At 38.6% G+C, this 22,893-nt stretch overlaps 1 protein-coding gene across 1 annotated transcript; it reads right to left on the bottom strand.

Annotated features, from left to right (window-relative positions):
• Nucleotides 1-44: 44 nt before the first annotated feature.
• LOC128701598 (RAD52 motif-containing protein 1) lies at nt 45-20,893 on the bottom strand. Its single transcript, XM_053795377.2, has 7 exons — nt 19,918-20,893; nt 13,121-13,216; nt 9,225-9,316; nt 8,052-8,271; nt 4,559-4,728; nt 3,485-3,629; nt 45-2,067 (listed from the first exon to the last, which is right to left on the bottom strand). Exons 1-7 carry the CDS (start codon nt 19,918-19,920, stop codon nt 1,966-1,968), a joined length of 828 nt encoding a protein of 275 aa, XP_053651352.1. The 5' UTR covers nt 19,921-20,893; the 3' UTR covers nt 45-1,965.
• Nucleotides 20,894-22,893: the final 2,000 nt, after the last annotated feature.

Here is a 22,893-nt window from a genome sequence, read left to right as displayed (position 1 = left end):
AGAAGATAAAACACAAAAATGGTGACAGTCAATAAAAAGACAAATTAAAGTGACTGATTTATTAAAATATAATGGAATGCATCACTAAATTAACATGATCAGATCAATAGTTAATAATACTGTAGCTAGAGTAAAGAGTAAAGAGCAAGAGAAAGATGGAATACAAAAATGGTAACAGTCAATAAGGAGAAATTAGTGACTGAATTATATTAATAAAATCATGGAAAGTGGTGAACTCACAAGGATGATAACAGAGGTCACAAAGACAGTGGGCAGAAGGGTAGAAGAGATGGATGTAGTGAAGGAAGAATATCCGCAGGAAAGACTGGAGTCACAGCTCATGTAGCAAATCAGTGTCAATTGAGAAATAGTGTTTCAGGAGTGCCTCTATAAGTTTTATACAGGAGGGGCTTGGGGTGGCAATCTAAATGGAAGAGGGTGCTAGGAGGCTTGCCTTGAAGCTTTATTATTTTTAGTATTAGTATTATTTCTATTATTATTATTATTATACTTCTATTATTATTATTATTTTATTATTTGGGGCTTTGGGAGAGCTACTGGAATTTTTATATAGAGGTGCTGTAGCCCCTTGCCCCTTATGGTGCCACCACTATTAAATCTGCAATAAAGGGGGAACTGTGAGAGAAAAATTCAGACAAAGAATGCTCACCAGGCAACCAAAGGTGACTGAAAACAATGAATTCAAGAAAATTATTGCCGAATGACAGAAAAATTATTGGGAAAGTTTGCTAGAATGAGAGAAAATGATGAGGAAATCAAAAAGATGAACTTAAGAATGTAGTGTCAGCATATGCAGCAAAGATATGCAATTATAGGATAGGTGCAGGAAGGAAGAGAAATGATTAGTGAATAATGAGGCAAAAATTATGTCAGTATGCTTTAAATGCAGAAAAATGACTTGTGAAAAAATTGTCAGTACACTTTATTACAAAGGGCTTCTAAAACAACTGTCAGTATGCTTTACTACAGACAAAGAACTTGTAAAACAACTATCAGTACACTTTACTACAGACAAAGGGTTTATAAAACAATTGTCAGTATACTTTACTACAGACAAAGAGCTTGTAAAACAATTGTCAGTATGCTTTACTACAGACAAAGGGTTTATAAAACAATTGTCAGTATGCTTTACTACAGACAAAGAGCTTGTAAAACAATTGTCAGTATGCTTTACTACAGACAAAGAGCTTGTAAAACAATTGTCAGTATGCTTTACTACAGACAAAGAGCTTGTAAAACAATTGTCAGTATGCTTTACTACAGACAAAGAGCTTGTAAAACAATTGTCAGTATGCTTTACTACAGACAAAGAGCTTGTAAAACAATTGTCAGTATACTTTACTACAGATCAATGGCTTGTAAAACAATTGTCAGTATGCTTTACTACAGACGAAGAGCTTGTAAAACAATTGTCAGTATGCTTTACTACAGACGAAGAGCTTGTAAAACAATTGTCAGTATACTTTACTACAGACAAAGAGCTTGTAAAACAATTGTCAGTATGCTTTACTACAGACAAAGAGCTTGTAAAACAATTGTCAGTATGCTTTACTACAGACAAAGAGCTTGTAAAACAATTGTCAGTATACTTTACTACAGATCAATGGCTTGTAAAACAATTGTCAGTATGCTTTACTACAGACGAAGAGCTTGTAAAACAATTGTCAGTATGCTTTACTACAGACGAAGAGCTTGTAAAACAATTGTCAGTATGCTTTACTACAGACGAAGAGCTTGTAAAACAATTGTCAGTATGCTTTACTACAGATCAATGGCTTGTAAAACAATTGTCAGTATGCTTTAAATGCAGGAACTGACTCATAAAAAAAATTCAGAAAATATAAAAAAATTATAAATTAAAAAATATACCATAACTACTGATGATCCAGGAAAAATTTGCACAAATCAGATATAGGCAATGAAATCATTAACAGATTACACAAATCACATAGAAGCATTAAGGAATTCTTCTAATTGTTCTTCGGTAATATTCTCAAATTCCTCACATTCTTCTTCTTCTTCTGGGTCGTAATTGACATTATTTACCTGCAACACAAGAGAGAAATACATGAATAATACGTTTTAATATAACAATCAGTATGTATACATTGTAAAATGGGCTGTAATTAAAATAAATATTAATTATATGGTTGTCTTCATGGGAGAGTGGGAAAGAATTCTTCCTCTGTAAGCCATGCGTGTCATAAGGGGCGACTAAAATGCTGGGAGCAAGGGGCTAGTAACCCCTTCTCCTATGTAAATTACTAAATTTAAAAAGAAAAACTTTTGTTTTTCTCTTTAGGTCACCCTGCTTTGGTGGGATACAGCCGGTTCATTGAAAAATAAATATGGTTGTATAGAGAAAACCTAGAATTTAAAATTGCATTACAAGATGCATACACTTACATATCTACCTGGTTGTATCAAGGGGAAGGGGGCTGAAGCCATCATAATTTAATCAGCCCCCCCCCAAAAAAAAATTAAAGGCAGAAATTTGAAAGTGAACATAGTAAGGTGTTGAGGGTATCAAACTATTTAGATAAAGAAAAATTGGATATCACATTGGAGGGAGGGAGTATGGAAACAGTGAAGGTTTTCAGAAGTTTGGGAGATGACTTGTCAGTGGATGGGTTTATGAAGGATGAGGTTAACCATAGAATTGATGAATAAAAAAAGGTGAGTGGTGCATTGAGGTATTTGTGGAGACAAAGAACATTATCCATGGAGGCAAAGATGAGGAATGAATGAGAGTATAGTGGTACCAACACTCTTATATAGGTGTGAAGTATGGGTTGTAAGTGCTGCAGCAAGGAGGCGGCTGGAGGCAGTGGAGATGTCGTATCTAAGGGCAATGTGTGGTGTAAATTTTATGCAGAGAATTCATAGTGTGGAAATTAGAAGGTGGTGTGGAGTTACTAAAAGTATTAGTCAGAGGGGTGAAAAGAGGCTGTTGAGGTGGTTTGGTTATTTAGAGAGAATGAAACAGTGTATAAATCTGTAGGGGAAGGAAGGTGGGGTAGGGGTCATCCCTGAAAAGGCTGGAAGGAGGGGGTAAACAAGATTTTGTGGGCGAGGGGCTTGGACTTCCAGCAAGCATGCATGAGCGTGTTAGATAGGAGTGAACGGAGACGAATGGTTTTTGGGACCTGACAAGCTGCAGGAGTGTGAGCAGGGTAATATTTTGTGAAGGGATTCAGGGAAACCAGTTAGCTGGACCTGAGTCCTGGAAATGGAAGTACAATGCCTGCACTTTAAAGGAGAGGTTTGGGATATTGGCAGTTTGGAGGGATGTCTAAACTGTCATATCTGAGCACCTCTGCAAAGACAGTGATTTTGTATGAGTGTTGGTGAAAGTGTTGAATGAAAGTTTTTCTTTCTTCTTGGGCCACCCTGCCTCGGTGGGAAACAGCCAACGCGTTAAGAAAAATAATAATAATAATAGTAATAATAATAATTATTTTACCTTGATAAGAGATTCGTCCCAAGCTGGATGATATTTTATGGGATCGCATTGTGTTGTGTCAACTTCTATTGTCACCTTACCATTCTTTAGTCGGATTATAATGAATTTGGAGAATGCTGCTTTCAGTGCTGAATGATATGCAAATCTGAAAAAGATTGACTACAATACAGTAAGCTATTATAAATGAAATTTGTATTTCTTCTAATCTTCATCTTTTAATAAACTTTTTTTAAATACACCAGCCATCTCCCACTGAGGTAGAGTGACCTGAAAAAAAAGAAACACTTTCACCGCCAATCACTTCATTACTGTCTTGCCAGAGGTGTGCCAATATTACTGTTCAAATACTCCTCCAAACTGCAATATCCCCTGAATCTCTTCATAAATGTTACCTTGCTCACACTCCAACAGCACATTAAATCATTAAAACCACTTGCCTCCACTCCTGTCCAACATGCTCAGACATGCTTGTTGGTTGTCCAAGCCCCTTGCATACAAAACCTCCTTTACCCCCTCCCTCCAGCCTTTCCTGGGATGACCTCTCCCTCCCCCTTACATCTGGCTTTTCCTCATTTTTTAAAAACCAAGAGTTGTGGCACTCAAAGAAAAAAAAAGTTGCATGACAATGATGGGAAATAAATACTGACAGATTGTATTATAAAGAGCATTAGTTTAAAAAACTTTAAAAAATGACAAAGTTTTCTGGAAAAGTCTGTTACACAGGCAAAAGTTGTTATTAGAGTTTCCACTTCGTGGAAATAGGCATAGACTACTCAGCTTCATTTCTATACTCAGAATAAAAACACACCACAGGAAATTAATTTTCAATTATTTAAGTAGCATATAATCTCTTGAGTTCTGAGGTGGAAAGTACAGCGCCTGCACTCTGAAGGAGGGGTGGAAATATTTGCAGTCTGGAGTGACATCTGAGCTGTAGCATCTATATGCCTCTGGGAAGAGTGATAGAGTAAATGATGGTGAAAGTGATTCTTTTTTGGGTCAAACTGCCTAAGTGGAAGAAGGCCAATGTGTTAAAAAAATAATCACAAGAATGATATAAGAGTGGTTGTTTACCTCCTTGCACAGCAAAATGCATATCCCCGTGACACTGGAGAGGCATTATTCAACGGGACCTCTCCAGTCCCCACTCCTTCACTGCAGAGCTCCTCTTTTGGCAATTTTATGTGCACCATGCATATATATCGCACAACATTAGGCACATTAACCTCCTCCTCCCTCTCCAACTAAAAAAGGAGAAATACATATGCAGTACTGAATGCTTAAAAAATATATACCCTCAATGATGTCAATGAGGACCCCACAAAACAAAGAATACTAACACTGGTGGCGCCTCAAATTAAAACTAGACAAGCATCATCAGTATACAAAACACAGAGCACATATTTACACTCTAACCTATCATGGCAATATGGCTAAGCCTTCATTTTTTGGATATGAAATGATCCACTCTGTTCATGTCATAACTTGAAATATGTGATATTTGCTCCAAAAATAAGAGGTTTGAACTCAACAAGGATAAAATAATGTAAAGTACAATATATTAAAACTGTAACATACCAATTGTCCAGCTCTTATTTGGGCAGCCATCATTTACAGAACGGTTTTTCCGTGGCTGAATGCAATATATATCCCACTTAACCTAACAGTCTAGAATGTAACTGAGAAATAATACTATATATGTATAAGGGAATACACATTCTACACTCAAATTCTGAAATACTGTACTAGATATTATTAGCATTACTTTGGGTTCTTCAAATTATTTTTAATACAGTAAACCCTCTTATAATGCAACATTACATAATGCAATTTCATGTAAACACAACTAAAAAAGTGCATCCAAAATTTCATAACACACTATAAAACTTGATATTATATACTGTAAAGCAAGAAAACGTCAAGTTACATGCAAAATCTGGGTATGGGGTGACATGAAATTTTTGCCCTCAACCCAAGGTGGGCCTAAGGATCAAGTGTTTGGGAAAACACAGTTTCTCCCCTTCCCCACTGTAATCCATGCTACTTATAATTCATTTCTGAGAGCACTGGAGCATTGATTGCCTTACACACACTGTGTTTATCAAGGGGTACCACTCGCACGATAAGAGACAACACAATAAGTGTCAGGGGCCCCAAGACTGTTCAGCTGCCTCCCAGCATACATAAGGGGATATTACCAATAGACCCTTGGTTGTCTTCGAGAAGGTGCTGGACAGGCACCTAAGTCAGTACCTGACCAGCCGGGCTGTGGTTCATATGTCGGATTGCGTGCTGCCCTAATCCACCATAAGGCTTGGTCACAGACCAGGCCGCAGGGGCGTTGACCCCCGAAACCCTCTCCAGGTGTACCCCCAGGTATAGAAGAATAATGCTGAAGTACGGTAGGGTTATTATTGAAAGAATTAGAGGTAAGACAGAATGTAGAATTGCGGATGAGCAAGGAGGTTATAGAGTGGGAAGGGGATGTGTAGATCAAGCGTTTACATTGAAGCATATATGTATGTGAACAATATTTAGATAAAGGTAGGGAAGTTTTTATTGCATTTATGGATTTAGAAAAAGCATATGATAGAGTGGATAGGAGAGCAATGTGGCAGATGTTGCAAGTACAGTGGACCCCCGGTTAACGAACTTTTTTCATTCCAGTAGTATGTTCAGGTGCCAGTACTGACCGAATTTTTTCCCATAAGGAATATTGTGAAGTAGATTAGTCCATTTCAGACCCCCAAACATACACGTACAAACGCACTTACATAAATACACTTACATAATTGGTCGCATTTGGAGGTGATCGTTAAGCGGGGGTCCACTGTATATGGAATAGATGGTAAGTTACTAAATGCTGTAAAGAGTTTTTATGAGGATAGTGAGGCTCAGGTTAGGGTGTGTAGAAGAGAGGGAGAATACTTCCCGGTAAAAGTAGGTCTTAGACAGGGATGTGTAATGTCACCATGGTTGTTTAATATATTTATAGATGGGATTGTAAAAGAAGTAAATGCTAGGGTGTTCAGGAAAGGGGTGGGATTAATTTATGGGGAATTAAATACAAAATGGGAAGTGACACAGTTACTTTTTGCTGATGATACTGTGCTTATGGGAGATTCTAAAGAAAAATTGCAAAGGTTAGTGGACGAATCTGGGAGTGTATGTAAAGGTAGAAAGTTGAAAGTGAACATAGAAAAGAGTAAGGTGATGAGGGTTTCAAATGATTTAGATAAAGAAAAAATGGATATCAAATTGGGGAAGAGAAGTATTGAAGAAGTGTTTGTTTTCAGATATTTGGGAGTTGACGTGTCAGCGGATGGATTTATGAAGGATGAGGTTAATCATAGAATTGATGAAGGAAAAAAGGTGAGTGGTGCATTGAGGTATATGTGGAGGCAAAAAATGTTATCTATGGAGGTAAAGAAGGGAATGTATGAAAGTATAGTAGTATCAACACTCTTATATGGGTGTGAAGCTTGGGTTGTAAATGCTGCAGCGAGGAGGTGGTTGGAGGCAGTGGAGATGTCCTGTCTAAGGGCAATGTGTGGTGTAAATATTATGCAGACAATTCGGAGTGTGGAAATTTGGAGAAGGTGTGGAGTTAATAAAAGTATTAGTCAGAGGGCTGAAGAGGGTTTGTTGAGGTGGTTTGGTCATTTAGAGAGAATGGATCAAAGTAGAATGCCATGGAGAGCTTATAAATCTGTAGGGGAAGGAAGGCGGGGCAGGGGTCGTCCTCGAAAAGGTTGGAGGGAGGGGGTAAAGGAGGTGTTGTCGGCGAGGGGTCTGGACTTCCAGCAAGCGTGCTTGAGCATGTTAGATAGGAGTGAATGGAGACGAATGGTATTTGGGACCTGACGAGCTGCTGGAGTGTGAGCAGGGTAATATTTAGTGAAGGGATTCAGGGAAACCGGTTATTTTATATAATCGGACTCGAGTCCTGGAAATGGAAAGTACAATGCCTGCACTCTAAAGGAGGGGTTTGGGATATTGGCAGTTTGGAGGAATATATTGTGTATTTTTATACGTATATACAGTACATGTACTTCTAAACTGTTGTATTCTGGGCACCTCTGCAAAAACAGTGATTATGTGTGAGTGAGGTGAAAGCATTGAATGATGATGAAAGTATTTTCTTTTTGGGTATTTTCTTTCTTTTTGGGTCACCCTGCCTCAGTGGGAGACGGCCGACTTGTTGAAAAAAAAAAAAATGTGATCTCAGTTGGTTTTAGAGTGGAAGTAGCTTGAAATAGGAATCAAAATGGTGGAAATATTAGGTTTTTGACAATTTTTCTGAGGAAGGGTATTCTCCTCCCCTCCAGTCTGCTTTATGGGTTTTTACAAGGTCTGCATCAATTATTGGGATAACCTAAACCATGATCATTCTTGGTTATATTTTATTATCTGAGAAATAGGGGAAAATTTCTTTCTGTGATGGTGGATTCAAAATGTGTAAACCCACTCCACAAGAAGCAACTAGTCTATTACTTTCTGCTGTCCAATACACTCAGCTTTGCACTCTATAGTAGGTAAATGAACCACAAATACGTACTATACTTACATATATAACTTTGGATGTCCAGCAATTAAATCCAAAGTAATGAGTAAGCAAATTTTGGGCTTTGTGAACGGAAAGAAATATTCTCTTATGAGGCCTATTATTTTTTTTCTTTATTATTTTAATTTCCTTCTCTCCAATTTTTATCTTGCCATCAGAATGCAGTGCTCTTTCAAAATCCCACGTTGAGTAGAAAGAAACATAACCATACCATAGGTTGTCACTGAAAGTAGATATTTTTTTACATTAAATACATATATACATTACAACTAGCCCTCCACTTTCGCGAGCTTCGAACATTCATGAATGCCCATAATCATAACATGTATATACAATATTTTACGATGTTTTCATGTGTTTTATGATTGTTCGTGGTTCAATAGGTAAAGGAAACAGTATTGTTAAGCTAAGTAAATGCTATTATATTTCCTTACAATATATTTGCGCATCAAAATATTCGCGAATGCTACAGTAGAGTATTATTATATTTCCGTACAACATATTTGCACACCAAACATTCGCAAATTTTCAAGATTCACAAGGTTCTTGATCCCCTAACCCTCGCGACTGTGGAGGGCCTCCTGTACATAATGTGCTCAATAATAACCCACAGAGACAGACACTCAAGAGAATAATTGATTTGAATATTTTAACCTCCCTTCTGGGATCCTTTTCAGGAGAAGGTGATTGAAATATACAGATCAATCTCCTGACTTTGTCTCAGTGAGGGTTATTATTGAGCAGTGACAAGTGCTCATTACATTTTTGTTATTCATTACATATTATAATATACAGTGCAGAACACTCAAATACAATATCAAGCATAAAAAAAAAAAAGACTGGTGTGTTTCAGCTGGAGTTCATTACAGATGACATTCTTTGCTTATAGATGAAATGGTTTCACAAAAGTATAATGGCATACTGGGAACCAATGTTGTACCCAACTTCTTTTTTCACTGGCTATCTCAACAGGAAAAAAAATGGTCATAAATAAGGGGATGAGTAATTCAGGAAGTTATAAGTCAGAGGTCACCTGTGCTTATGTTCCCCTCATAGCTATAAGTCAATAGTTTATTTGTATGAATATAACCCAAGAGAAAGTGGATGATTTTACATAATAATGCATGATTTCATGAAAATAAATACATTCAGATGACTGTATAAACAAAAACTTACGTTTCTACTTCATTTATGAAGCTAAGTCTACTCCGGTAAACAGACGCTCGATGTATCAGACCAAATCGTGTAAACTTTTCCTCCAATTCATTCTGAAAGCACAGCTATGTTTAGCATAAGAATTTGCAATGGTGTGATATTCATTCAAAATACAGTAGTGAATATTAAATATTAATAATGATATTAACATGAGATTATTGTAATACATACACTGCTTTATTAACTGTAAGTTTATTCAGGTTAACACATATACAGTTACATAGATTATCATACATAGCAGCATATGTGTAAAGAACCTAGGATAACCCAAAATAGTCAGACAGTGACTTATTTCCATTGGGGTCTTTTTACCTTATTGTTATAATATAAAGGAGATAATATCTTATTATTACACTATAAAGGAGCTATACTTTTTTATAAGGGAAGATTATGTGTGTGTTAGCTAAAAAAAATGAAAAATCATTCTAATCCCTTTCTGTCATTACATTTATTAGGCACCTTTTGGCTCTTTTCTTGAACTGATTCATGCTATGACTGGCTTTCACATATGCAGGCAATCTGTTCCATTCCCTTACTGCTGTACAATAAAAGGTGTTTTAAGCCTAGCCACTGACTGTGGGTACTACAACGTTAGGTACACCATATCTTCTGGTAAACTTCCTCACAAACAGTAAATTCATATTACAGCTTTATCTTATTTTATCTCATCTTTCTCACTGTAGCTCCACAACTATTTTTTCTAGATCTTGTTAGTAAATTTATTTAGGTGGGGGGGGTTGAAGAGGGTTGGAATAGTTTTAAAAATGCAGTATTAGAATGTGGGGCAGAAGTTTGTGGTTATAGGAGGGTGGGGGCAGGAGGAAAGAGGAGTGATTGGTGGAATGATGAAGTAAAGGGTGTGATAAAAGAGAAAAAGGTAGCTTACGAGAGGTTTTTACAAAGCAGAAGTGTTATAAGAAGAGCAGAGTATATGGAGAGTAAAAGAAAGGTGAAGAGAGTGGTGAGAGAGTGCAAAAGGAGAGCAGATGAAAGAGTGGGAGAGGCACTGTCAAGAAATTTTAATGAAAATAAGAAAAAATTTTGGAGTGAGTTAAACAAGTTAAGAAAGCCTAGGGAAAGTATGGATTTGTCCATTAAAAACAGAGTAGGGGAGTTAGTAGATGGGAAGAGGGAGGTATTAGGTAGATGGCGAGAATATTTTGAGGAACTTTTTAATGTTGAGGAAGAAAGGGAGGCGGTAATTTCATGCACTGACAAGGGAGGCATACCATCTTTTAGGAGTGAAGAAGAGCAGAATGTAAGTGTGGTGGAGGTACGTGAGGCATTACGTAGAATGAAAGGGGGTAAAACAGCTGGAACTGATGGGATCATGACAGAAATGTTAAAAGCAGGGGGGGATATAGTGTTGGAGTGGTTGGTACTTTTGTTTAATAAATGTATGAAAGAGGGGAAGGTACCTAGGGATTGGCAGAGAGCATGTATAGTCCCTTTATATAAAGGGAAAGGGGACAAAAGAGATTGTAAAAATTATAGAGGAATAAGTTTACTGAGCATATCAGGAAAAGTATACGGTAGAGTTATAATTGAAAGAATTAGAGGTAAGACAGAATGTAGAATTGCGGATGAGCAAGGAGGCTTCAGAGTGGGTAGGGGATGTGTAGATCAAGTGTTTACATTGAAGCATATATGTGAACAGTATTTAGATAAAGGTAGGGAAGTTTTTATTGCATTTATGGATTTAGAAAAGGCATATGATAGAGTGGATAGAGGAGCAATGTGGCAGATGTTGCAAGTATATGGAATAGGTGGTAAGTTACTAAATGCTGTAAAGAGCTTTTATGAGGATAGTGAGGCTCAGGTTAGGGTGTGTAGAAGAGAGGGAGAATACTTCCCGGTAAAAGTAGGTCTTAGACAGGGGTGTGTAATGTCACCATGGTTGTTTAATATATTTATAGATGGGGTTGTAAAAGAAGTAAATGCTAGGGTGTTCGGGAGAGGGGTGGGATTAAATTATGGGGAATCAAATTCAAAATGGGAATTGACACAGTTACTTTTTGCTGATGATACTGTGCTTATGGGAGATTCTAAAGAAAAATTGCAAAGGTTAGTGGATGAGTTTGAGAATGTGTGTAAAGGTAGAAAGTTGAAAGTGAACATAGAAAAGAGTAAGGTGATGAGGGTATCAAATGATTTAGATAAAGAAAAATTGGATATCAAATTGGGGAGGAGGAGTATGGAAGAAGTGAATGTTTTCAGATACTTGGGAGTTGACATGTCGGTGGATGGATTTATGAAGGATGAGGTTAATCATAGAATTGATGAGGGAAAAAGGGTGAGTGGTGCGTTGAGGTATATGTGGAGTCAAAAAACGTTATCTATGGAGGCAAAGAAGGGAATGTATGAAAGTATAGTAGTACCAACACTCTTATATGGATGTGAAGCTTGGGCGGTAAATGCAGCAGCGAGGAGACGGTTGGAGGCAGTGGAGATGTCCTGTCTAAGGGCAATGTATGGTGTAAATATTATGCAGAAAATTCGGAGTGTGGAAATTAGGAGAAGGTGTGGAGTTAATAAAAGCATTAGTCAGAGGGCAGAAGAGGGGTTGTTGAGGTGGTTTGGTCATTTAGAGAGAATGGATCAAAGTAGAATGACATGGAAAGCATATAAATCTATAGGGGAAGGAAAGAGGGGTAGGGGTCGTCCTCGAAAGGGTTGGAAAGAGGGGGTAAAGGAGGTTTTGTGGGCGAGGGGCTTGGACTTCCAGCAAGCGTGCATGAGCGTGTTAGATAGGAGTGAATGGAGACGAATGATACATGGGACCTGACGATCTGTTGGAGTTTGAGCAGGGTAATATTTAGTGAAGGGATTCAGGGAAACCGGTTATTTTCATATAGTCGGACTTGAGTCCTGGAAATGGGAAGTACAATGCCTGCACTTTAAAGGAGGGGTTTGGGATATTGGCAGTTTGGAGGGATATGTTGTGTATCTTTATACGTATATGCTTCTAAACTGTTGTATTCTGAGCACCTCTGCAAAAGCAGTGATAATGTGTGAGTGTGGTGAAAATGTTGAATGATGATGAAAGTATTTTCTTTTTGGGGATTTTCTTTCTTTTTTGGGTCACCCTGCCTCGGTGGGAGACGACCGACTTGTTGAAAAAAAAAAAAAAAATGAGTACACAAGTACAAAGTATAAATTACAAAGTATAAATTACAGGTAAAGGCCTGCTTATATGGGTTAGGTTTCAGGCTACTGTTGTAAAGTGAAAATTTCTGTAGTGAATCATAGCTTTTTCCACTTTCAAATTAGTATAAAAGCCTGATAATATATTTACACTGTCATATTGAGTGATATAGCTAGGCCTACAAAATACATACACAATACACACATTACTTACCTTAAAATATTTTCATCCTTAGCTTATAGTGAGTGGTGAATATATTTATTATAGGAAGTCTGAATAAATGAAGAATGGGTATAACTCAAAACCACTGTATTAACAAAATATTGTAAAGCAAAGTGCTGTAAAACAGGGCCCTCTTGTAACTAGGATAGTAAAAACAAAAGCATACAAAGTGACTTATTTCCATTGGGGTCCTTGCTGTTGTAAGGTTTTAATTAGTAATCAGGCTATCTCCCACCAAGGTAGGGCAAACCCCCCCCCCCCCCAAAAAAAAAAAAAATAAATAAATAAATAAATTATCATCATTCATTCAATAGCTGTCTTGCAAGAAGTGGACAGACAACAAAATTCAAATGGCCTCTGCCCCAATCCTCCTTCAGGGTGCAAGAACTGCACATTCCACCCTCTCATTATTTTTAAAGATTAATGTCAGTGTAAGAAATACATGGATGTACCAAATCTTTGCTAATACGAAGATGCGAGCAACTCTAACCTCTAAATTTTCTTGAGAGTCATTCCACTTGATCCATGGCAAGTACAGCTGATGATCATCATCTTTCGGAGATTCAAAAGGTATCACCTCAATATCCTGAAATTTTGAAAATTCATAATTGAAATGATTAGTCTCCAGCAGTCCCAAGATTTTGTGGATATGCACAATGTTAAATTATAATTTTATTTTATTATCACACCGGCCGATTCCCACCAAGGCAGGGTGGCCCGAAAAAGAAAAACTTTCACCATCATTCACTCCATCACTGTCTTGCCAGAAGGGTGCTTTACACTACAGTTTTTAAACTGCAACATTAACACCCCTCCTTCAGAGTGCAGGCACTGTACTTCCCATCTCCAGGACTCAAGTCCGGCCTGCCGGTTTCCCTGAATCCCTTCATAAATGTTACTTTGCTCACACTCCAACAGCACGTCAAGTATTAAAAACCATTTGTCTCCATTCACTCCTATCAAACACGCTCACGCATGCCTGCTGGAAGTCCAAGCCCCTCGCACACAAAACCTCCTTTACCCCCTCCCTCCAACCCTTCCTAGGCCGACCCCTACCCCGCCTTCCTTCCACTACAGACTGATACACTCTTGAAGTCATTCTGTTTCGCGCCATTCTCTCTACAGGTCCGAACCACCTCAACAACCCTTCCTCAGCCCTCTGGACAACAGTTTTGGTAATCCCGCACCTCCTCCTAACTTCCAAACTACGAATTCTCTGCATTATATTCACACCACACATTGCCCTCAGACATGACATCTCCACTGCCTCCAGCCTTCTCCTCGCTGCAACATTCATCACCCACGCTTCACACCCATATAAGAGCGTTGGTAAAACTATACTCTCATACATTCCCCTCTTTGCCTCCAAGGACAAAGTTCTTTGTCTCCACAGACTCCTAAGTGCACCACTCACTCTTTTTCCCTCATCAATTCTATGATTCACCTCATCTTTCATAGACCCATCCGCTGACACGTCCACTCCCAAATATCTGAATACGTTCACCTCCTCCATACTCTCTCCCTCCAATCTGATATTCAATCTTTCATCACCTAATCTTTTTGTTATCCTCATAACCTTACTCTTTCCTGTATTCACCTTTAATTTTCTTCTTTTGCACACCCTACCAAATTCATCCACCAATCTCTGCAACTTCTCTTCAGAATCTCCCAAGAGCACAGTGTCATCAGCAAAGAGCAGCTGTGACAACTCCCACTTTGTGTGTGATTCTTTATCTTTTAACTCCACGCCTCTTGCCAAGACCCTCGCATTTACTTCTCTTACAACCCCATCTATAAATATATTAAACAACCACGGTGACATCACACATCCTTGTCTAAGGCCTACTTTTACTGGGAAAAAATTTCCCTCTTTCCTACATACTCTAACTTGAGCCTCACTATCCTCGTAAAAACTCTTCACTGCTTTCAGTAACCTACCTCCTACACCATACACTTGCAACATCTGCCACATTGCCCCCCTATCCACCCTGTCATACGCCTTTTCCAAATCCATAAATGCCACAAAGACCTCTTTAGCCTTATCTAAATACTGTTCACTTATATGTTTCACTGTAAACACCTGGTCCACACACCCCCTACCTTTCCTAAAGCCTCCTTGTTCATCTGCTATCCTATTCTCCGTCTTACTCTTAATTCTTTCAATTATAACTCTACCATACACTTTACCAGGTACACTCAACAGACTTATCCCCCTATAATTTTTGCACTCTCTTTTATCCCCTTTGCCTTTATACAAAGGAACTATGCATGCTCTCTGCCAATCCCTAGGTACCTTACCCTCTTCCATACATTTATTAAATAATTGCACCAACCACTCCAAAACTATATCCCCACCTGCTTTTAACATTTCTATCTTTATCCCATCAATCCCGGCTGCCTTACCCCCTTTCATTTTACCTACTGCCTCACGAACTTCCCCCACACTCACAACTGGCTCTTCCTCACTCCTACAAGATGTTATTCCTCCTTGCCCTATACACGAAATCACAGCTTCCCTATCTTCATCAACATTTAACAATTCCTCAAAATATTCCTTCCATCTTCCCAATACCTCTAACTCTCCATTTAATAACTCTCCTCTCCTATTTTTAACTGACAAATCCATTTGTTCTCTAGGCTTTCTTAACTTGTTAATCTCACTCCAAAACTTTTTCTTATTTTCAACAAAATTTGTTGATAACATCTCACCCACTCTCTCATTTGCTCTCTTTTTACATTGCTTCACCACTCTCTTAACTTCTCTCTTTTTCTCCATATACTCTTCCCTCCTTGCATCACTTCTACTTTGTAAAAACTTCTCATATGCTAACTTTTTCTCCCTTACTACTCTCTTTACATCATCATTCCACCAATCGCTCCTCTTCCCTCCTGCACCCACTTTCCTGTAACCACAAACTTCTGCTGAACACTCTAACACTACATTTTTAAACCTACCCCATACCTCTTCGACCCCATTGCCTATGCTCTCATTAGCCCATCTATCCTCCAATAGCTGTTTATATCTTACCCTAACTGCCTCCTCTTTTAGTTTATAAACCTTCACCTCTCTCTTCCCTGATGCTTCTATTCTCCTTGTATCCCATCTACCTTTTACTCTCAGTGTAGCTACAACTAGAAAGTGATCTGATATATCTGTGGCCCCTCTATAAACATGTACATCCTGAAGTCTACTCAACAGTCTTTTATCTACCAATACATAATCCAACAAACTACTGTCATTTCGCCCTACATCATATCGTGTATACTTATTTATCCTCTTTTTCTTAAAATATGTATTACCTATAACTAAACCCCTTTCTATACAAAGTTCAATCAAAGGGCTCCCATTATCATTTACACCTGGCACCCCAAACTTACCTACCACACCCTCTCTAAAAGTTTCTCCTACTTTAGCATTCAAGTCCCCTACCACAATTACTCTCTCACTTGGTTCAAAGGCTCCTATACATTCACTTAACATCTCCCAAAATCTCTCTCTCTCCTCTGCATTCCTCTCTTCTCCAGGTGCATACACACTTATTATGACCCACTTCTCGCATCCAACCTTTACTTTAATCCACATAATTCTTGAATTTACACATTCATATTCTCTTTTCTCCTTCCATAACTGATCATTTAACATTACTGCTACCCCTTCCTTTGCTCTAACTCTCTCAGATACTCCAGATTTAATCCCATTTATTTCCCCCCACTGAAACTCTCCTACCCCCTTCAGCTTTGTTTCGCTTAGGGCCAGGACATCCAACTTCTTTTCATTCATAACATCAGCAATCATCTGTTTCTTGTCATCCGCACTACATCCACGCACATTTAAGCAACCCAGTTTTATAAAGTTTTTCTTCTTCTCTTTTTTAGTAATTGTATACAGGAGAAGGGGTTACTAGCCCATTGCTCCCGGCATTTTAGTCGCCTCATACGACACGCATGGCTTACGGAGGAAAGATTCTTTTCCACTTCCCCATGGACAATAGAAGAAATAAAAAAGAACAAGAGCTATTTAGAAAAAGGAGAAAAACCTAGATGTATGTATATATATATATGCATGTGCGTGTCTGTGAAGTGTGACCAAAGTGTAAGTAGGAGTAGCAAGATATCCCTGTTATCTTAGCGTGTTTATGAGACAGAAAAAGAAACCAGCAATCCTACCATCATGCAAAACAGTTACAGGTTTTTGTTTCACAGTCATCTGGCAGGACGGTAGTACTTCCCTGGGTGGTTGCTGTCTACCAACCTACTACCATATATATGTATACTATACTGTACAGTTAAATCTCATTCCTATATAAGAGAATGCCATTATGATCAATGTATTATAGTATAATATATATGGTGCAAATTGTGGGACCCATAGCCTCAGAGAAGTGGATAAAAGGGCTTCGAGGAAGAATATTTGGATTTCTTCTTGAAGCCATTTGAATATTCTACTTCCCCTACCACCCCATCTTTTCATTCTTTTTATCAATAGGTATATTTTATTACATAATATGGTACAAAAGATTTAAGAGATACATTATTGATATAAAGATGGCATATACAGTACATGAGGTGTGAGAGTTACATGTCTAGTACCTATATTGTTATGAGTTTGTCACTGATTATAATGTATTATATAATGTATTATTATATTCATGGGGAAGTCCTAAACCTACAGGGGACATACAGATTCATGGGGTTTGGAGAAAATCATATTTGATCCAAGGAAGAGTAGCTCAAAAGACCTTGTGTCAAGAGCCCTTCACCATGATGAAGGAACTACATTTGAAAGAACAGAAGGCAAATCTGACAGAAATCCATTTGCTTCAAAGAAAGAAAAAAAAATTTAACCCATCAATGAAAGGATCTTGATCCAAGGATCTGGACTACTCTTCTGTTGCTTGGCTCAAGTGGTAGCACCTTCAGTTCACATCTAAAGGGCTTAGGTTCAATCACAGCACAAATGGAAACACTGGTCCATACACCTGCTGGTCTTGGTCACCTAACAGTAAGTATGTATCTGTGTGTTAGTTGACTGTGTGGGCTGCATCCTGGAGAAGCTCAAAACCCCAATGGAGATAAGAAAGACACTGAGGTTTTTTCAGGATTATCCTGGGTAATTAATACCAGTAAAATCTCCAACCCATTGCCCTGGCATTATATCAACCTTACAAGTTTAGTGCTTCCTCATAAGTAAGTTTATTTAGGTACAGGTACACATAAGTACATTATTATTATTATAATCAAGGGGGAAGTGCTAAACCCATAGGATTATACAGAGCCTGTGGGGGTGTGTGGAAGGTATTCATGTTTAATTCAGGGAACTGGAGCACAGATTCAGTTCCCTGAATCAAGAGCCCCTCACCAGCATCAAAGAACTTTCCTTGAGGGGACACATAAGTACAATTATTATACCTAGTAACATACATGTATGTGTAAATTACCTAGAATAACCCCCAAAAAAAAGTCAAGAATGATTTATTTCCACTGAGGCCCTTATTTCCATGATATTCATCATTATAACAACATTACATCCATATAACCTCACCAAACCACACTGACTTTTTTATTATTATAATCATAACCGAGTGCTAAACCCATAAGGGCCATACAGCACTGATAACATATGTGTAAATTACAATACAATATACAATACAATAAAAATTTTATTTCTTTCCAAGTTTATATTGAGATTCTTTAGTTACAATCATGAGTTGCAGTGCAAAGAGAGCCACTATCATGCCACGGCATTATGGGCAGACTAATGTCTTACAATATACTTAATACTAGAGAAATTGATCATAGTTTGTTTAAGTTGTTCATCTGTTTATTTAAAGCAGACAATAAGTTAACTCAAGTTACAGTCTGGGGATATTACACTGGGACAATTTGAAAGTATTTTGTAGGTTGTGTAAATCAATAGTAAATACTGTATTTAAGTTATATTACTGGAATATAATATTGAACATCTGTGAAAGTAGTTTACAGTGTGAGAATGTTACAATATGGTGTCAGGTAGTATAGTTTTGTGTAGGTATTTATACTACAGTGTAGTAAATTAAGTTATGCATGAACTTTGGGTATTTAAATTTTTAAGTGTTAGGATTTAGGTAATTGGGAGATCTTAATTTAAGTAATGAGTATTGAGTATTTAATTCAGGGTGAGTAGATGGTTTTTGAGAAGAGTCTTAAAGTGATGTTCAGACTTTAGTATTTACTGGTAATGAGTTCCAAATTTTGGGGCCCTTTATGTGCATAGTTCTTACATAGTGTGATGTGGACACGGGATACATCAAAAAGTGATCTGTGTCTTGTGTTATGGTTGTCCGTCCATTTAAGGTTGTTAGTTAGTTTAATATGTTTATTATGCACCCCATACCCATCCTGTGGGCGGTAGGAGAAGTTTGAGTGAAGGGTTTATGTTCGAGTGTAGTGTTCTATGTATGTAGTAGGTGCAAGAATAAGTATGGATGTTCTTTACAGAGAGTAGTTTTAGACTTCTGAATGTTGGTGGAGTATACTTAGGATAACCCCTCCCCCCAAACTAAACAAAAAGGTCAATGTAACTTAAGTGGACCTGAACTTAAAATAAACACACACATTGCTGGCAAAAAAAACAATAGATATTATCACTTATAATAAGTTTAAAAATGTATATTACAAGTATTGCAAATGATACAGTACACCAATATTATTATTAATGCACATTTCATGAGTGATAAACCCAGAGGGGCTATACAGTGCCTGGGGAGTGAAATGCAATTAGGTTTAATCCAAGGAAGGGGAGAACATGCCCAATTCCCTGGATCAAGAGCTTACCAGCATTAAGAAACTTCCCTTCAAAATCCTTGGATCAAGAGCTCACCAGCATCAAAGAACTTCCCTTCAGAAGCCTTGGATCAAGAGCTTACCAGCATTAAGAAACTTCCCTTCAAAATCCTTGGATCAAGAGCTCACCAGCATCAAGAAACTTCTCTTCAGAAGCCTTGGATCAAGAGCTCACCAGCATCAAGGAACTTCCCTTCAGAAGCCTTGGATCAAGAGCTCACCAGCATCAAGAAACTCCTCTTCAGAAGCCTTGGATCAAGAGCTCACCAGCATCAAGGAACTTCCCTTCAGAAGCCTTGGATCAAGAGCTCACCAGCATCAAGAAACTTCTCTTCAGAAGCCTTGGATCAAGAGCTCACCAGCATCAAGGAACTTTCCTTCAGAAGCCTTGGATCAAGAGCTCACCAGCATCAGTCGTTCTCCTTAGATCGTAGAAAAAATAATTAACATATAACAGAAACTTACCATACTACCGTCCAACTTTTCAGGTCCTTGTGGAGTTTCTTTTAACAGATGTAGGCGGAATTAAAGTTAAAATTTTTCTTTAAAATTGATCCAGTTTGGAATTTTTTGGTCCATATAATACCCTTTGTGTGTCGGTGACCGGCTGCGGCGTTACCCTCAGAACCGTGAACTCATGGGGAGAGGGGACGCGTTAAACCCGTAGGGGACATACAGCCAGTGGTAATGGAATGGAAACAATCAGATAGATCTAAGTTAAGGAAGGATTGATAGAATATCTTGTATCTAGCTTCCCTCCCCGGCATCAAGACTCTAGCAATAATTATGTTGCCGGTAGACGAGGACAAGCGTCCAATTAATTAAAAGAAAATTTGCAATAGATGCTCAGGGCAGAATCATACTTCCATACATCACTAAAGTCGTCCTGGGTTAAGTACTTGTTAAATTAAAATTCTTCTTCTGGTTGGGTTTGTTAAAGCCACTGACGGTGTACGTCGTATCGAGCTCTGCTTCCCAATACACGGAGGAGATATTGGCCAAATCTGGACGATAAAAAAAATGAAAACAAGAGTCCTTTTGGAACAATAAACAGAAATTAGAAGTTTCCAAGTAAACCAGGTGGATTTTTTTTCTTCACCAAGCCTCAGCAGAACAGGGCGCCTACACTTTCGCCCGAGTTCAGGAACCGGCTTCCCACCAAAACCGTTGACCAATAATATCCGCAGAGCGGAATAATAGAGCTGATGAATGTCACTCTTGTAAAGTGCTCAGAAGACAGAATAAGTTGACGACAAGCGTCCCAGACAAAGAAGGGAAAAACTGGTCACTGATGCTCAGGCGAGAGAGAGACGTCCACACCTGACGAAGGCTGGTGCAGTCCTATAATAGTTCCTCCTCTTCCAGTTGTTGGGGGTTTAAAGAGCCACTGACACCTTACACCGTATCGAACCCTACTTTATATTAGTTGTGTCGCCTGAATGGCTAATTTATTGTACACCGCAACTCAGCCTGTGAACGGCAGCGCAAAAACACAGGATTACGGAGATCACAAGGGTCTGTATAATCCTCCGGGTTTAGCGCTTCCCCCTTGATTATAATAATAATAAATGTACTAGACCCCACTGGGCATTATTGCAAAACAAAAATAATGTATTACAGCAATTTCATATAATACAATTTCTTTATATAGCCAATAAACACAATACATATGGTTTAACATCTTTGTTATGCACCCTATATACCCAGCCTGTGGGTGGTAGTCAAAGGATTACAGAGGTACAAAATGGGTCATAAGATAAGATAGATAAGATTTCTTTCGGATTTTTAACCCCGGAGGGTTAGCCACCCAGGATAACCCAAGAAAGTCTGTGCGTCATCGAGGACTGTCTAACTTATTTCCATTGGGGTCCTTAATCTTGTCCCCCAGGATGCAACCCACACCAGTCGACTAACACCCAGGTACCTATTTGCTGCTAGGTGAACAGGACAACAGGTGTAAGGAAACGTGTCGAAATGTTTCCACCCGCCGGGAATCGAACCCGGGCCCTCCGTGTGTGAAGCGGGAGCTTTAGCCACCAGGCCACCGGCCAGCATATCGGCATAGTGACAATTATGAAAAGCTGTGTGGAGGGTAATTCTGTTGTTTCCAAACATGATACAGTTCATGTTGACCAAACACTCTTATCTATGTGGCTGTTAGTTGAATACATCTTACTTCATATCAAAAACAATATACTCAGATCACAACATAATTGAGGTTCAGTCATGTATGCGCGGAGCCCCAGACCGACATAATGAGACTAGTCACGAGGGAGCATTCACCAAATTCAACTTCAATAACAAAAACATAAAGTGGGACCAAGTAAACCAAGTCCTAACCGATATAAGCTGGGAAGATATACTAAGCAACACAGACCCCAACTTATGCCTAGAACAGATTAACTCGGTGGCACTCGATGTATGCACAAGGCTTATTCCTCTAAGAAAAAGGAGGAGTAGATGTAAAACAGAAAGAGACAGGCGCTCCCTTTACAGGCGACGGAAAAGAATAACAGAGTGGCTAAAAGAGGTCAATATATCTGAAATGCGTAGGGAGACACTGGTCAGAGAAATAGCAAGCATCGAACTTAAGCTAAAAGAATCCTTTAGGAGTCAGGAATCGCGGGAAGAACTAAAAGCCATAAATGAAATCGAAAGAAACCCAAAGTATTTCTTCTCCTATGCCAAATCAAAATCGAGAACAACGTCCAGTATTGGGCCCCTACTTAAACAAGATGGGTCCTACACAGATGACAGCAAGGAAATGAGTGAGCTACTCAAGTCCCAATATGACTCAGTTTTTAGCAAGCCGCTAACCAGACTGAGAGTCGAAGATCAAAATGAATTTTTTATGAGAGAGCCACAAAATTTGATTAACACAAGCCTATCCGATGTTATCCTGACGCCAAATGACTTCGAACAGGCGATAAATGACATGCCCATGCACTCTGCCCCAGGGCCAGACTCATTGAACTCTGTGTTCATCAAGAACTGCAAGAAGCCCCTATCACGAGCCTTTTCCATCCTATGGAGAGGGAGCATGGACACGGGGGTCGTCCCACAGTTACTAAAAACAACAGACATAGCCCTACTCCACAAAGGGGGCAGTAAAGCAACAGCAAAGAACTACAGACCAATAGCACTAACATCCCATATCATAAAAATCTTTGAAAGGGTCCTAAGAAGCAAGATCACCACCCATCTAGAAACCCATCAGTTACACAACCCAGGGCAACATGGGTTTAGAACAGGTCGCTCCTGTCTGTCTCAACTATTGGATCACTACGACAAGGTCCTAAATGCACTAGAAGACAAAAAGAATGCAGATGTAATATATACAGACTTTGCAAAAGCCTTCGACAAGTGTGACCATGGCGTAATAGCGCACAAAATGCGTGCTAAAGGAATAACAGGAAAAGTCGGTCGATGGATCTATAATTT

The sequence above is a fragment of the Cherax quadricarinatus genome, chromosome 78 (assembly GCF_038502225.1).
Source record: "Cherax quadricarinatus isolate ZL_2023a chromosome 78, ASM3850222v1, whole genome shotgun sequence".
NCBI classification, from domain to species: domain Eukaryota; kingdom Metazoa; phylum Arthropoda; class Malacostraca; order Decapoda; family Parastacidae; genus Cherax; species Cherax quadricarinatus.
The sequence above is the reverse complement of the archived record's forward strand: the minus strand, read 5'-3'. Positions and strand labels throughout refer to the sequence as shown.